The sequence below is a fragment of the Drosophila montana genome, unplaced genomic scaffold, assembly GCF_035044405.1.
Source record: "Drosophila montana isolate Dmon_TW-CO22-7 unplaced genomic scaffold, ASM3504440v1 contig_3526_1, whole genome shotgun sequence".
NCBI lineage: Eukaryota > Metazoa > Arthropoda > Insecta > Diptera > Drosophilidae > Drosophila > Drosophila montana.
In genome coordinates, this window is record NW_026998405.1 from 116,436 (window position 1) to 131,318 (window position 14,883).

At 40.3% G+C, this 14,883-nt stretch overlaps 1 protein-coding gene across 15 annotated transcripts in view; it reads right to left on the reverse strand.

Annotated features, from left to right (window-relative positions):
* The window catches only part of Pdp1 (PAR-domain protein 1), a 58,414-nt gene that overhangs the window by 10,453 nt on the left and 33,078 nt on the right, over nt 1-14,883 (reverse strand). For 4 of the 15 annotated variants that reach the window (XM_064692111.1, XM_064692110.1, XM_064692109.1 and 1 more), the window contains exon 1: nt 3,219-4,269. The exons of 4 other annotated variants lie outside the window; for them this stretch is intronic. In XM_064692111.1, coding sequence (XP_064548181.1) covers nt 3,219-4,260 — 1,042 coding nt within the window. In that variant the 5' untranslated portion in view covers nt 4,261-4,269. Of the gene's footprint in view, nt 1-3,218; nt 4,270-12,002; nt 13,560-14,150; nt 14,498-14,883 lie in introns of those variants that run through there. 7 more of the 15 variants (XM_064692101.1, XM_064692103.1, XM_064692107.1 and 4 more) reach the window with 7 other exon arrangements.

Genomic DNA, 14,883 nt, shown 5'->3' on the forward strand with positions numbered 1-14,883 from the left:
TTCTGGCAGTTGTTGCCACGATTGCGCAACAACAGTTGCTGCCGCTGCCGCTGCTGCCCCCGGGACAACAACAGCAACAGCAACAGCAACAATCAGAGCGGCCAGCAAGACGGGTAGCTCGTGTTTGTTGCCTTTTGATTGAAGTAACTGTAATACGTTGCATTTTGGCAGTACGTTCGGCGTATCTGGGTGAGTGTGTGACGACGTCGACGCCGACGTCGACTGCGCCGCCAGCCAATTAGCCAATTTGTCATGTCTGCGGCACATGCGCAAAATGCATTTCAAATTTTGTTGGATAAACGCGTTTTGCGGCCAACAGCACGCAAGGAAGTTGCCGCCGAGCGTCAGGTGATTATTGGACTCGAATTTTGCACCTCAATTCGCGACTCTCCCAATCAGCAAAAAGTGCTAAATTGTAGAAGCAGAAGAAAACAAACGACACACGACACGAGCCGAACGTGTACTTGGCCAGCTAAATGTTCAATTTATGAATCGCATATTTCACAGCTGTCGATTAGCTAAACGAGTTGCAGGTTCGGTATATTAATAATAATAATAAAAATAAATAAAATGATAATAATAATAGTAATAGGAGAGTTCAAGTCGGGTGTGCCTCTTTACAAGTCGAGAAGTTACAAGAAAATATCTAAAAAAAATCCGAAAAAAAAGGCAACAAAAAATCCATTTAAAATATACAGAACAAAAATTCCAGTAAATTTCCAAACATTGATTCGGAAAGCTTCAAAATTTAGCTTCTTTTTTTCAGATCTTAAATCGTTTAAAACCAAAAAGAAAATCAAATCCATTTAAAGTATTTCGCCAGACAGAAAATAATTGTGTTATTTTATTTGAATTTCAAATAATTGAAATCATATCGCAATTTCTTTAAATTCAAAAAGAATTTCTTTTTTCATACGATATACAAAGATATCAAAAGAAATTAATTTCGACGGAGAAATAAATCACTTTAAATTTCAAATCACAAAATTATTTCACAAAAAAGAAATTTCGAATCATTTAAACTATTTCGCAACGCAGTAGAATAAAACGCCTATTAAATTTCTAAACATTTAAATTATTAAGCCGCAAATTGTGATTCAAAAAACTTTCGACTAAATAAAATTGTGCATTTTTGGTATGAATCAAATGATTTTTCCCAAAAGCAGAAGCAACAGCCACACAAATCTCGTTGCCAACAGCCAAAAACTAAAAAATGGAAAATGAACAAGAAAAAAAATTAAATAAAATGCCAGAAAAAAATATCCAAAAAAAAAAACGAAGACGAAAGACGAAAGAAATGAATTTAAAAACTGCCGAAAAAGTGAAAGTTAATTTTTGTGATGTTTCGGGGCAGGGAAAAGGGGAAAGGGGCAGGGGCAGAGCAGCTGACGTCGGCGTCGCTCAATGAAAGTAAAAACGCATTTTGGGAAGCCAAAAAAAAAACCAAAAACAAAGTCAAATAAATTTTTGTTGTTGTTGTTGCTGGACACATATTAATTATGCGGCAATGTCACACGATATGTGTGTGGAGAGGGGCAGCAGGGGGAATGGGGAGGGGGGGGGGGGTGGGGAGCGGGCGTGGACAGTGCCAAAAAATTGCCCTTTTGTGCGATTGTTGATTGTTTGTTTTTTTTTTTGCTTTTTGTATTTGCGGCTAGGCCGTAAAAGCCGGGCTTTTATCTTGGCCATAAAGCCAGACTCAAAGCTGTGATAACAAAAGGCCGCAGCTGGACTCAAGACTCGAGTCGCGGCTTTGTTCAACAATAAATAAAACAAAAGTTGACGTTTTTTGGGCATTATATTATATGGAAAGCACCCCGAGACCGAAACGAAAGTTGTCTGAAAATGTCGCGGCCCAACAAGTTGCCGGCCCTTGGGGCGACGACGACGGCGACGGCGAACTCCAGAGTCAAAAGCTGAAAGCAAAAGTGATTGTGATTGTGATTGCGAGTGTTTGGCCACAAGAGTCAAAGTCGGCGGATGTCAAAAGGTTTAGTTGAAAGTTGAGACTCTTGAGTCAGCAGCCGCCATGCGGAAATGGGAAATGGAAAAATGCTGGCAAAAATAAAAACGAAATAGAAGAAAATGCCGCAATGAACCCATAGAGCGTTGCGTTGCGGCGTCAGTTAAATGTCATAAAAAGAAAAGAAGAAAACACAAAAAAACAGTCCACAAACCCGCCAATTCCAGACGGCGGCAATCGATATAAGCTGACTTTGACACCTAATCAGGGTCATTAGCGGCCGTTAATTAGTCGCGACAGAATGTGGCCAGAAGAGCCAGAAAACAACTGGCCAAAAAGCTGCTTGTGAAACGTTTCCCTCTTGGTCAAGCTGACAAAAATCTAGTTTACATAATTTCAATGTTAAATTAAAGGCAAAAACAAGCTAACTATAGACTAAGCCATCCAAAAGTCAAGAGCATCAATCAACAATGTTGCTTAGTAAAAACTGAAACTATTTCCTTTGAAGGGAGCATCTGCAACATGCTGCTAAGCAAGTATTAGAAGCTTTAGCAACAAGCAGCTGGTGGTGTTGAGAAGCTACACCACATTATTTCAAAGAGCAAGAAGTTGTTTATAAAAAGTATTTCCAAACTAGAATCCCAATCTGCGTAACAGACACAACATGTTGCTTAACATAATTATGGCAGCATGTTGCTTATTAGAAGTTTTAGATAGAACTTTTGGCTACAGCTAGCTACTTTCAAGCTGACTTACAGACACAACAAACTTATGGCAGCATGTTGCTGTTGTAGCTTTAGATATTAGCTTCAGCAACAAGTAGCTCCTGGTGTTACGCATAAGTTGAACTTATGAAGAAGCTCGTCATAAAAAGTATTTTAAAATTTTTGGCTACAAACATCTGCCAAACAGCCGCTACATGTTGCCCTACAAAGTTATGGCAGCATGTTGCTGTTGTAGCTAGTAACAAGATAAGGTCTTGTCTACATATTGATAGAAGATACAAGATATAAGAAGAAGAAGCCAAAATGAACAGTCACACGATGCAGTAAAATTGTCAACATTTCATTCACAGCATGTTGCCAATAAAGATGCGCTGCAGTCATGTTTCTCTCGCCCAAATGTTGCTAGAACCTTGTGTTAAGGCAGCAAATTGTTGTTTAACCTGCGCTGCAATATATTTCCTTACATCTGCAGCATGTTGCTAAACATCTGCTGGTTTTGCTGTTGTATATTAAAAGACATGAATCCATACCATTCAAGTAATTTGCATGTTGCTTCCACAATTGTTGCACCTGAAATTGTGTCCAGCGATTGTTGTCGTCGCCGTTGTTATTGTTATTGTTGCTGTTGTTATTGTTGTTGCTGCTGTTGTTGTTGCTGTTGTTGTTGCTGGTGTTGTTGCTGCTGCTGCCGTTGATGACGCCCACCAGACTGTTGACCAAACTGTTCTCATGCGCCTGTTGCTGCTGTGCCACAGCCGCAGCCGTGTTGACAGTGGGCGTGGCTGTTGTCAGATTTGCATTTGGTGTTGCTGGATTGTTATTGTTGTTGTTGTTGTTGGAGGTGTGGTTATTGATGATAATGTTGAGATTGTTGTGGTTGAGTATGGTGTTGTTGTTGTTGTTGTTGTTGCCACCGCCGCTGGCATGTTGCAGATTGCTGCTGAGATTGTTGGCGGCCACGGCAACAACAGCGGCCGCCGCATTGACATTCACATGCGCCAAATGTTGCAAATGATGTTGCAACAGTTGTGTGGGCGGCGGCAGGGCGCCGTTCGCCACAAGCGACGTGTTGCCAGCGGCTGTGTTGCCATTTCCATTGTTGTTGCTGTTGCTCAGATTGTTGAGCAGCTGCTGATGTTGCATGCTGCTGCGCAGCAAATTGTTGCCGGTCTGACTGTTGTTGTTGTTGTTGCAGGACACATTGTTGCCATTGAGATTCGGATTGCTGCTGCTGCTGCTGTTGTTATTGTTGTTGCTGTTGCCATTGCCTGCCAGCAGGTGTGGCAAATTGTGCACCACCTGCAGCGGCAGGCTGCTCAGTGGCGGCAACGTCGCCGCTTGCGACATGTTGCCAAGCATTTGCTGCTGCTGCTGCTGCTGCTGTTGTTGTTGATGTTGCTGCTGCTGCACGCTCTGCAGCAATTGCAGCTGATTCTGTTGATGCTGCAGCGCATTGTGTGTTTGTTGTTGCTGCTGCTGCTGATGTTGCTGCTGCTGCTGCTGCTGTTGCTGCTGCTGTTGTTGCTGTTGCAGTGCCAAAGCTGGCGGCGGCATTTGATAGTCCATTCTCATTGCTGAGGCGCACAAAATGTTGCCAGCTTCACGTAACAAATGTTTTGTTTGCCGTACTTTTATTTCGGTTTTTAGTTGTTTGTTTTAATAATAAGCTAATTAAGTGCGCGTTGCAACATTGCAGCTGCTGCGACGCTGCTGCTGCGCTGTCTTTGGATTGTTTGATTGCAGGGCAAAAATAAAAAAATACAAAATACAAAAGTTGAAAATTGTAATTGGAATTAAATTTCTGAGCGCACACGCTTACTAAAAAAAAAACAAACATAAATTATAAAAAAAAAAAAAAAAACAAAACAATAAAGCTTTTTATCGCACGCGCGCTTTTCTCAGCCGCCGCACACGCCCGCGCGTGCGTTCTAACTGCGCCCAACCACAACAACAACAACCGAAACTGTCACAGCAAGCGCAGCTTTGAGAGAGCTTACAAAAATTCTGAGCGCATCAAGCGCAAGCAAAAAAAAACAACAACAAGTTTGCTCAATTTGCTTTTGTGCACTCGCAATTGTAGACGCTTCTGCCGCTGCGCTGCCTTCGGCTGCCTTCAGCTGGCTTTTGTTGTTTTGTTTGTCTAGTTTTTGTCTCTTCTTTGACTTTTATTTTATTTTATTTTTTGCGCTGCCTTTTTTTCTATTATTATGTGTGTGCTGCTGTCGCTGTTGTTGTTGTTGTTGTTGTCAACTATTTCGCGTACTTATTGGCGCTGCGACTGGGCTTTGGCTGCCGTTTAAAGGGGTTCTCGCGACGTCGCCGTCGCCGTCGCCGCCGTCGCCGCCGTTTGAATGAGAAAAGTTTGACCTTGAATAAGCAGCAACAACAAAAACAAATGTTGCTATGCGCTTTTTGCTATTTTATGAGTTGTTTGAATTGCGAATTGTCGCTGGGCGCAGGGAATTTTCTTCTTTTTTTATTTTTTTATTGTTTTTATTTTTATTACATATTTGCTTTTGTTGCCTTATGTTTTGTTTTAAATTTCTTGTTGGTTTATCTACATAAATAGCTAGTATATTTTTATTTAATTTATTTTTTTTGATGTGCTCAACTAAGGAGCAGGTTTTTTTTGTGGAATTTCTTATTTATTTTGATTCATTTGCATTTGCTTTAGAAATTTGTATGCACTTTGTATCACAGCATTGGCATATTTAACATTTTTAAATACATATATGTACAATATGTATGTCTTTTCAGATCTTTTTTATTTAATAATTAAACACTGCACAACAAGGCATAGTTTGAATTTTCACTAGATTTCCTTGGCATTTCCATACACATATGTTTCCTATACATATTTATACATTTTTATTTGATATACATCCAATCCTTTTGGCTCGCAGTTGCCGTTGCCGTTGCCGTGGCCGTTGCCGAAAACGAAAGTTCACAAGTTCGCACGAATTCGAAAGCAGTCGCAGACGCAGACGTTGACACGCGCCGTTGTTGCTATTGTTGTTGTTGCTTTTTTTTTAGGCGGGGGTCGGAGGGGCTCTTTTGGGGGACTTGGACTCGCTCTCGTGGGCCGCTTTTTGTGCTGTGCTGTGTGAAGCCGTGAACCGAACCGGTGCCGCCGGACTGCAAACGCTGAGTGAACGCGCGCGCTGTGCGCCTCTTGCAACGCAGCCCAGATCGGCTCCAAAAAAAAAAAAAAACAAAAAAAAAACAGCAACTACAACAAAAGCCCCACGCAGCAAGCGCCAAAGCCAAAAGTTAACGGCGACTGCGCAGCCAGCGTCAAAGCCAAACTTGCAACCGAAAGCATTAAAAGCAGCGCAGTCACAACCACAACGTCTGCGTCAACTGCTCTCACTCGCTCTCTCGCATGGCCATACTCGCGCTCTCGCTCAGCAGCACTCAATGTTGCGGCTCTTTCACATTTCAGTGTTTTTTGCGCATTCCACTGTTTACTTTCTTTCGCGCAGCCTGCGCCAAAGCTTGTGTAGCTGTCGCTACGCTTCGCATGAGCTGCGCTGTCGCTGTCGCCGTCGCTGTCCCTGCATGCGGAAGCGATGCTTGTTTTAGATTTTCCCACACACACACACACACACACACAGCCAGACAGGCACAGCGCGACGTCGACGTCAGCTGCGCTGCGAGCAGCGTTTAGTTTGAGTGACTTTGCTCCGACTGCGGCACAGTAAAAGCTTTTTGCCTACATTATTTTGAGTGCGCTTTCGAGTTGCGCCTCGCCGCGACCATTAAGTACTACAATGTGCAATGATAACAAGCTTACCAGAAAACACGCAAACACACTCTACAAATGCGCAACGGTAAAACGAGCTTTGGCTAAATGCAGTCCTTAGTCACGTTTGGGACCCAACTGATAGCGCAAAACCGACATAAAACACAAGCCATGCGGCGCAATGCGATGCTTACCTGCAATGAGAGCAATAAAAAAATGTTTAAAATTAATAAAATAAATGGTGCCAATAACAAAATGCTAAGCAAATGATTATTATGGGGTAATTTCACAACAACAACATCAACAACAACACACAAACACACAGAGAGAGGGAGACAGAGACAGAATGCCCACCCACGGCGACTGAAAGGCAGCCGCTCCCATTGCCATTTCCACAGCCAAAACCCATTTCCCCATTTTTGTGCCATTGGCATTGACAGTGGGCCACCCCATGGCGCATTGCCATTCGCCTCAGCTGCACTGTTTTCTCCCTAACAGCCCACACAGTAGCAACAACAACAACAACTACTACAACAACAACAACAACAACAACAACTACTACAACAACAACAGTAGCAGTTAGCAAAACAACTGAGTGCCTTAAAAAGGCAATTTTTTGAAAATTTTCATTGCAAAAAAAAAATGAAACGAGTTCAGTTTAGACGACTGGGCAATACCCTGTACCCAGTCGAATTATAGCTGAAAATAGTTTGGGAGTTTGCCTTTGTGCTTTTTTCATCAGTATCTTTCAAACTGTACTCTTAGCCAGTGGCTCTAAAGCTGTGCCACTTTAACTGAATTCAAAAGAGATTGAGCTTTTTTGATATTTGATCGTTGCGAATTGGATCGAAAACTGTTGCATTATCCTTATTTATTTAGAAGGAGTTGAGCTTTTCGGATATTTCATTCTTAGGCTATGCCTCTAAAACTTTGACATTCAAATTGGATCTAAAACTGTTCCTCATAATAAAAAGCTTTAGTTACCCGAAGACTGAGAATCTTTTCAACTGTGACTCTGCAACTGAGGCTCATTTAAACTGTGACTCTGCAACTGTCGCTCTTTTCAACTGTGACTCTGCAACTGTGGCTCCTTTCAACTGTGACTCTTCAAATGTCGCTCTTCTCAACTGTGGCTCAAAAATGTAGCTTTGCAATTCTTAAAACTGTGACTATGAAAAGATGACTTTTAAATCGTGTGACACTAAGCTGTATATAGTAGTTTCCTCAAAGACAACCAATATACCCCATTTGGCTGTGCGAACAGGGTATTAAAACAGCTGAGACGACAACAACAACAAAAATATATAAATTAAAATTAAGCGACGCAGCGAATAAAATAAATTCGATTGTTTGCAATAAACTTGAACAAATTTCACTCGAGCAGCGACAAAAACAAAAAACTGAAACCGAAACCGAAACCGAAACAATAACCGTATCGTATTATATCGTATCGTATCGTATCGTATCGTATCGTATCGTATCAGATTGTATCGTAGCAGATCGCATCGTGTTGCATCGCATTGTGCCAAGCTGCTCTTCTTCTTTTTTCGTGTTTGGGTGCGAAAAAACGAAAATTAAAAACAAATCGCAAGCTGTCTGACATCTAAAGGGGTTGGGGCGGGGCGGGGCGAGGGGAAGGCTGGGCGCATCACATATGCAAATGCGACACCGAAATGCTGTCCAGAGGGTTGGCCAAGGGTGCAAGTCGCGGATGTAGTTTGCAGCTGATGAGTGTGGGCCGCTCAAATGTGAAAATTTGAACAAAGTTTATGGCAACTGCCCACTCACATAAATGTTTAATGCCTTTTCGGGAGAGTGGGAGAGGGAGAGGGGGAGAGAAACAGAGAGAGAGAGAGAGAGATGCGCGCTATTGGGATGAAAGCTAGAGGTGTGCCAGCCCATATATGTATGTATGTATGTATGTCATCTGATGAGCTGAGTTCATTTAAGTTTACATCTACGGATCTATCTATGGATGTTTGAGCTTACAACTTTTCTAAATTGTTCAATTTTAACTAGATTTAACAGAAAAGATCCAAAAGCAAGCTCAATACTGCCTTGATCTAAATTTAAGTCACATATAGTTACATAGATATGTCCAGAATTTAGGCTTATTAACATTTGTTTGTTTTGTTTTTGTTTTTTTTTTTTGTTAGATTTCAGATACTCGATCTTAAGTTATCTACAAATATTATTCAGTATTTAATGCCTGTAAACATTCTACTGAACATTTCTTAAGTGAATTTTATGTAAAGTACTAGCTCAAGGTTTACTTTCCCGAAAGTATTCCTAATAACATAACTTAAGTCAACTCAAAATATAAAAGAAATCATTGACATTTTATTTATACAAAAATAACAAAAGTTCATTCCCGAAAGAATTCCTACGAACAGATCGTACCTCTGTCTTATATATATATAAAGATTTATAGAAACATAAGAGAGTGAAGAAATTTTATTTATACATATATATAAGAAAGGTACTGTTCTTTCCCGAACAAATTCCTAAGACCAGATCATGAGTCAGCTTTATATATATAAAGATAGATTTATAGAAATATAACAAATAATAGAAACTATATTTGTATAGAAAAAAGAAACAGTTCTTTCTTTCTGTAACAAGATCTTAAGGCTGACTTGTGTATATAAATAAAGATTTATGGAAATATAAAATATTATAGAAATTATAGAAGCACATATTTGCATAAAAAAAAGAATTTCCCGAGAGAATTCTAACAAACAGCTATTTTGATTTAACTTTTCTCGCTTTAAAATATAGTTTGCACAAAGACTACCTCTTTAGTCCAGCTGCAGTTCACATAGGAACTGAAAATTCCAAGCACACACTTTTGTGAAATGCATTTCCAGGGTATGCCGCAATAGATCATTTGCTGCTGCCCCATTGCCACAGGTAAATAGTCAATATGCATTTCATAAGCATAATTTTGCCTAATTTAGTCATCACATCAACTTTTCATTTTCATATGGAGCCGCTGTGTGGCCTTTGCTTTATTTGAGACCTAATCAAAGTGAATGCATTTTGGGGGCGGAAAAAGAGCGAATGCACAAAGGCTGACCCGCCCGGAAAATGGGGGCGTGCTTTGGTCAAAGGAGCGATGTGTGCTGAATGATGGCAACATTTGATGCCATTTGTCAATTGGGTTTCTTTTGGGCTAATCAGCTGATGCGCTGCGGCCAAAAAAACCTTTATTTGACCCATTTGGCGAACCTAACCTTAAAAAGGCCTGTGCCAAGCAGCTAACTAACTGGGCCGATAAATAGGCATTGCAAATGTGTGTTAATTTTCACTTAATTTATGCAAATTGTAAATTTCACAACTTGTCAAATAATTTACGGCAAAGAATGCAAGTGTGAAATGGCAATTTGCAAGCCAAGCGTGTGGCGTGTGTGAGAGAGAGAGAGAGAGAGAGAGAGAGAAAGAGAGAGATAAAGAGAGAGATGGAGCGAGATTAAGACAGAGAGAGAGAGAGAGAGAGTGAGAGAGAGAAAGATTTAGAAGATAAGTGCACTAGTTGTGCACTTGAACGACTAGGGGCTACCCTGTATTCCGTTTTGAATAACTTTTGACTGTGAAAATGTCATTTCTATTAATTTTCAAGGCTTAAATATCGCATCCAGTCCAAGGTCGGATTTTCTTTCTTATCGTTTTGAGCGAAATGGGGAGATATGTGCAAATATATATATATATATATATATAGGGGAAACTGTATGCTCATTTAGGCGTCTCTCCAATCAACGATATATGCGTACAACCGATATTTATCGATTTAGATAACAGCTATTATCGATAATAATAAGCAAATTTTAAGCAAATTTATCTAGTTTCTCAACTTAATAAATACTTCCCAGTTTGGCAGTTTGGCATATGAACTTTCGTTTGGCATACTCCATTCTTAACAATTTACAGGGCATGTAAAAGTACTTGACGTAGGTCATAACTTATCAAAAGATAAGTCAACTATCAAAATAAAATAAAACAAATAAATAGCAAAAAATGTGAACGAGCTGTAAAATGCAAACTAAGCAAAAGTTTTGTGCGCATATTAATTAAGTTTTTATTGCGATAGGCTGAATGACGCAGGCGACGAACTTTGCTGCAAGCAGAATACACAGAATACAAGCACACACACACACACATACACAAACACTGACAAACACAAACACACAGAAACACAGACACACAAGGAAAGAAAAACATTTGCATATAGATGCTCACGTGTGCACCTCGGGCTTTTATTATTTGACATTTACTCAAAGATCCCCGCTTAACGATGATATCAGCAGAGCGAGAGAGAACGCGAGATAGTGCCAAGACAGAGAGAGAGAGAGAGAGATAGAGAGGGAGAGAGAGAGAACGTTAGGAAAGCCGATCAGGCGAGTAAGCTGTGCAGGGCGATTAAGCGGCGCACTGTGAATAATTAGACGGGGCTATGCAAATGCACAGTTCACAATTTATAAAATATAATTTATGATAATGCAAAAAATAAAACATTTAGCATAAATATTTGGCATAAATAATGACTTAACGCTGCTAAGAGACGTCCAAAGACTACTAAGTCGAGTATGCCCTAAATATATTTTCAAATATGACGACATTTGGGAGAGATTCATCTTTACAGAGTTGAGCTGATTAGCTTTGAGCTCATGTTATTTGCAATATGCTGTTAGCAACAGCTGCATGCGCAAAATAACAGATGTTGGCAACAGTTGTATGTGCAAAATAACATTTTATGTTAAACAGCTGTAAACATAGCAAAAATGTAGCCCGCATCTTGCTTATGAAAATATGTAGATCTTGCAATATTTTCAGCACAACGGGCAGATGTACATAAAATGGAGTTCATTAAAATTTGAAAACTAATAAATTAATCCTTGAACCAAAAACTGGTTTTAAGGACGTAGAAACTCTGCTTCACGAAGCTAACCTAAAGGCTTCGAGCCGTAAGCCTCACCAACCCACAGACATATATTTTGGGTTTGTAACATTGGTTGAAAATATTAATAAAAGTAAAGTTGGCAGCTGTTTACCGCTTGACGTACCCTTAGTTAACAGTGACTGTTAAGAACCAATCTAAACAGCTGATAACGTATAAAGCTTTAACTTTTATGTTAAGAAATACTAAAAACATGTAATAGAAGTTAACAGAGTCTGTTAATAGCCAAGTTAACCTGCACATAGCTTCAAAAATGATGTTGAGAATATATCAAAAACATGTAAGATCTACTCTTAGTTAACAGAGTCTGTTAAGAGGCAAGCTTCAACAGTTCTGTTAAGAAAATAAAAAAACATGTTACATGTACTTTTGGTTAACAGAATCCGTTAAAGCTTAGCTTAACATCTGAAAACGTACACATAGCTTCAAGATTTATGTTAAGAGATATTATAAACATGTTAAATGAACTCAGAATGAGAAAAACTTGCAGTTTTTACCTGCCGATAAGTTTTAATATGCAGCTGAGCTAATATTTTGTTTTTAATAATAACAAGAATTTGCATTATTTGCATTATTTATTTAATTTCTTGGCTGTCTAATTGGTATTTGAAGACCCACCTGTGCTGGTTGGCTGAAAGCGCGCCTTTAAGCTGTTCAAATGATTCTGATGCTCGTTGGCGATGACTGCCGCGGCCACCGCAGTTGCCGCATGTTGCACTGATGAGACGTTGCTGCTGCTGTTGCTGTTGTTGTTGTTGTTGTTATTGCTGCTACTGTTGCTACTGTTGTTGTCACTGGCTTTTGCCAAAGCATTGTTATTGCCATTTGTTGATGCATTGTTGTTGCCGTTGACACTCGCTGCTGCTGCAGCGGCACTGGCGGCAGCAGCAGCCGCGGCTGCAGCAGTTGCCGCTGCTGCTGCAGCAGCGGCCTCATTGACGGCACCGACAACCGGCCCCTGGCTGTCCATGAAACTGTTGCGCTGATGATAGTGGGTATTCTCCTGATAGATGCGCTGATAGTTGAGCGTTGGCAGCGTCCACGAGTTGTTCGTCTTGTAGTGGAAGTTGCCGGTGCCAAAGATCGAGTGGGTGTTGGTGTTGGAGTTGGAGGCAGCCGCGGCCACGGCTGCTGCCGAGGAGAGCGAGTGGGCCAGCTGAGCGGCATGATGTTGCTGCTGCTGCTGCTGCTGTTGCTGCTGCTGCTGATGGAGGTGCTGTTGTTGCTGCTGCTGCTGTTGCTGCTGCTGGTGCGGATGATGCGGATGCAAATGCGGATTGTGTGCTAGTGGATGAAGCTGCTGCTGCTGCTGTTGCTGCTGCTGCTGCTGATGTGCATGCTGTTGCTGCTGGGCGTGATGTGAGAGTTGCTGCTGTTGCTGCTGCTGCTGCTGCTGCAGTTGTTGCTGTGCAGCGGCCAGGGCAGCAGCATGTTGCTGCTGTGCATGATGCTGTTGCTGCTGTGCATGATGTTGCTGCAGCTGCTGTTGCTGCTGTGCATGATGCTGCTGTTGCAGCTGCTGTTGTTGCTGCAGCTGCTGTTGCTGCAGGTTCCAAGCATTTGCTGCTGCTGCCGACGAGGAGCCACCCGCGCCCCCGCCTCCGCCGTTGCTGCTCTTGCCGGAATCATTGCTGCTGACGCTGCTGCGATGGTTGTCCAATGTTGCTGTTGAGCCCGTCATGCTGCCATCGTTGCCGCTGTCGCTGTTGCCGCTGCTGATGCTGTTGCCGTTGTTAGTGGTGTTGTTGTTGTTGTTGTTGCTGTTGCTGCTGCTGCTGCTGTTGCTGCTGGAGCTCTTATTGTTGCTGCTTGCAACAGCCGCTGCCACATGCGAGTTGAGCTGCTGAAAATATTGCGAAAGCGTCGCATTCGCTTGCTCCTGGGCAAAGAAACTGGCGCACGCATTTGTATCGGATGCCATTTTGCACTAGTTTTTAACACTGGTTTTTAACACTGGTTCTTTAACTGCTTCCTTTTCAGTTGGTTTTTCAGTTATAATTGTTGTTGTTGTTGTTGTTGTTGTCACTTTAAGTGGCCACGTCCTTGTGATTGGCGTGATTATATTTGTTGCAGAGCAATAAAAACTTTGGGCAACTGCTTAAAGCTGTGCGCATTTTCAACTTTCACTGTTTATCAACACTGTTTTTGTAGAAGTCTTTTTGAAGCTAGTATTGCCTAACGTTGCAAATAAAATATGGATTAGTGTTGTCCGAGATTTGAGATTTTGATGGCAAAGTATTCAAATCTTGATAACAAAATAAATACCGATTATGACTGTGATTATGATTATGATAATGATGAGAGTTGTTTGTTTGTTTGTTGGTTTTGACTTTAGGTATGAGTACATTAAATGACGTTTGTGCGATATGAGTTATAGATGAATGGTATTGTTTAATATTATTATTAATGATTTTTTTCAAGATGCCGATGAGCTGTGCTTTCTATTTGCATTGGCGGTTGCGGCGATAAGGAATAAGAAAAGGCATTGTTTATATACATATACATATATATATTTGTGTATGTATGTATATAAAATAAAAATTAGTTTAATTTTTACTTGCACCTAGTTCAATTAATTTCGATTATGGAATATTTGTAGTTTATTATTTTGACCAAAATTGACAAGCGACAAAAGTGTGCTTAAAAAATGAGCAATTTTTTCAAATTATTTTTACATTTATTTCTTATAGCATACAAATAAATAATCATATGCCAAATCAACTGAAGTATTCTTTTTCTTATTTCTTCTGTTCTTCTGTTTAATACCTTTTCTTATTCGTAAATTATTTTGTGAATATTGAAGATTTGTTGTTGTAGAAATTATAATTAATATTAAACGTTGTGAAATTATATCCGTAACTTTGGCGATGCTGTTTGCATTTGTTATAGATCGTCTATCTGATACATATACATAAAGTACTATGCACTAATATACAGATATATATATATATATATATATGTGTGTGTAAGTTATCTGTTCCTGTGTTAACTATTTAATCACGCACACGAACACAAACACTTTGACACACACGACACTTGGCACAATTGTTGCTACTTATTTGAAACACTTGAACGATTATTTTTCTTATGCATATAGTATACGATGTATGTAAATATCGCTTATAGATTTGTTTTTTTTTTTTTTTTTTTTGTTGTTTTTATTTAGTGTGCGCAGTTGCTTTTTAGAACTTTGCACTGAAAGGCTTTCTTTGGCTTAGTGCGCAATTATTATTATTATATATGTAATATATAGTATATACACATGTATAAAGTTAAATTAATGCGTTGCACTTTTGCGCGCCTATTTTGTATTGTTTGGATAAATTTTTTAATAATTTATTTGGCTCTTTATTTGGATTTTTAGCACAGTTTTTCACGTTTGAATCGCACGCGCAGTTGACGACTAGCTGGAAAAGCTGAGCGACAGGCAACGTTGACGATTTGAACTGGAGAACGCGATGCGACCGAATGCCGGCCATAGTCGAGCCTCAGCCTCAGC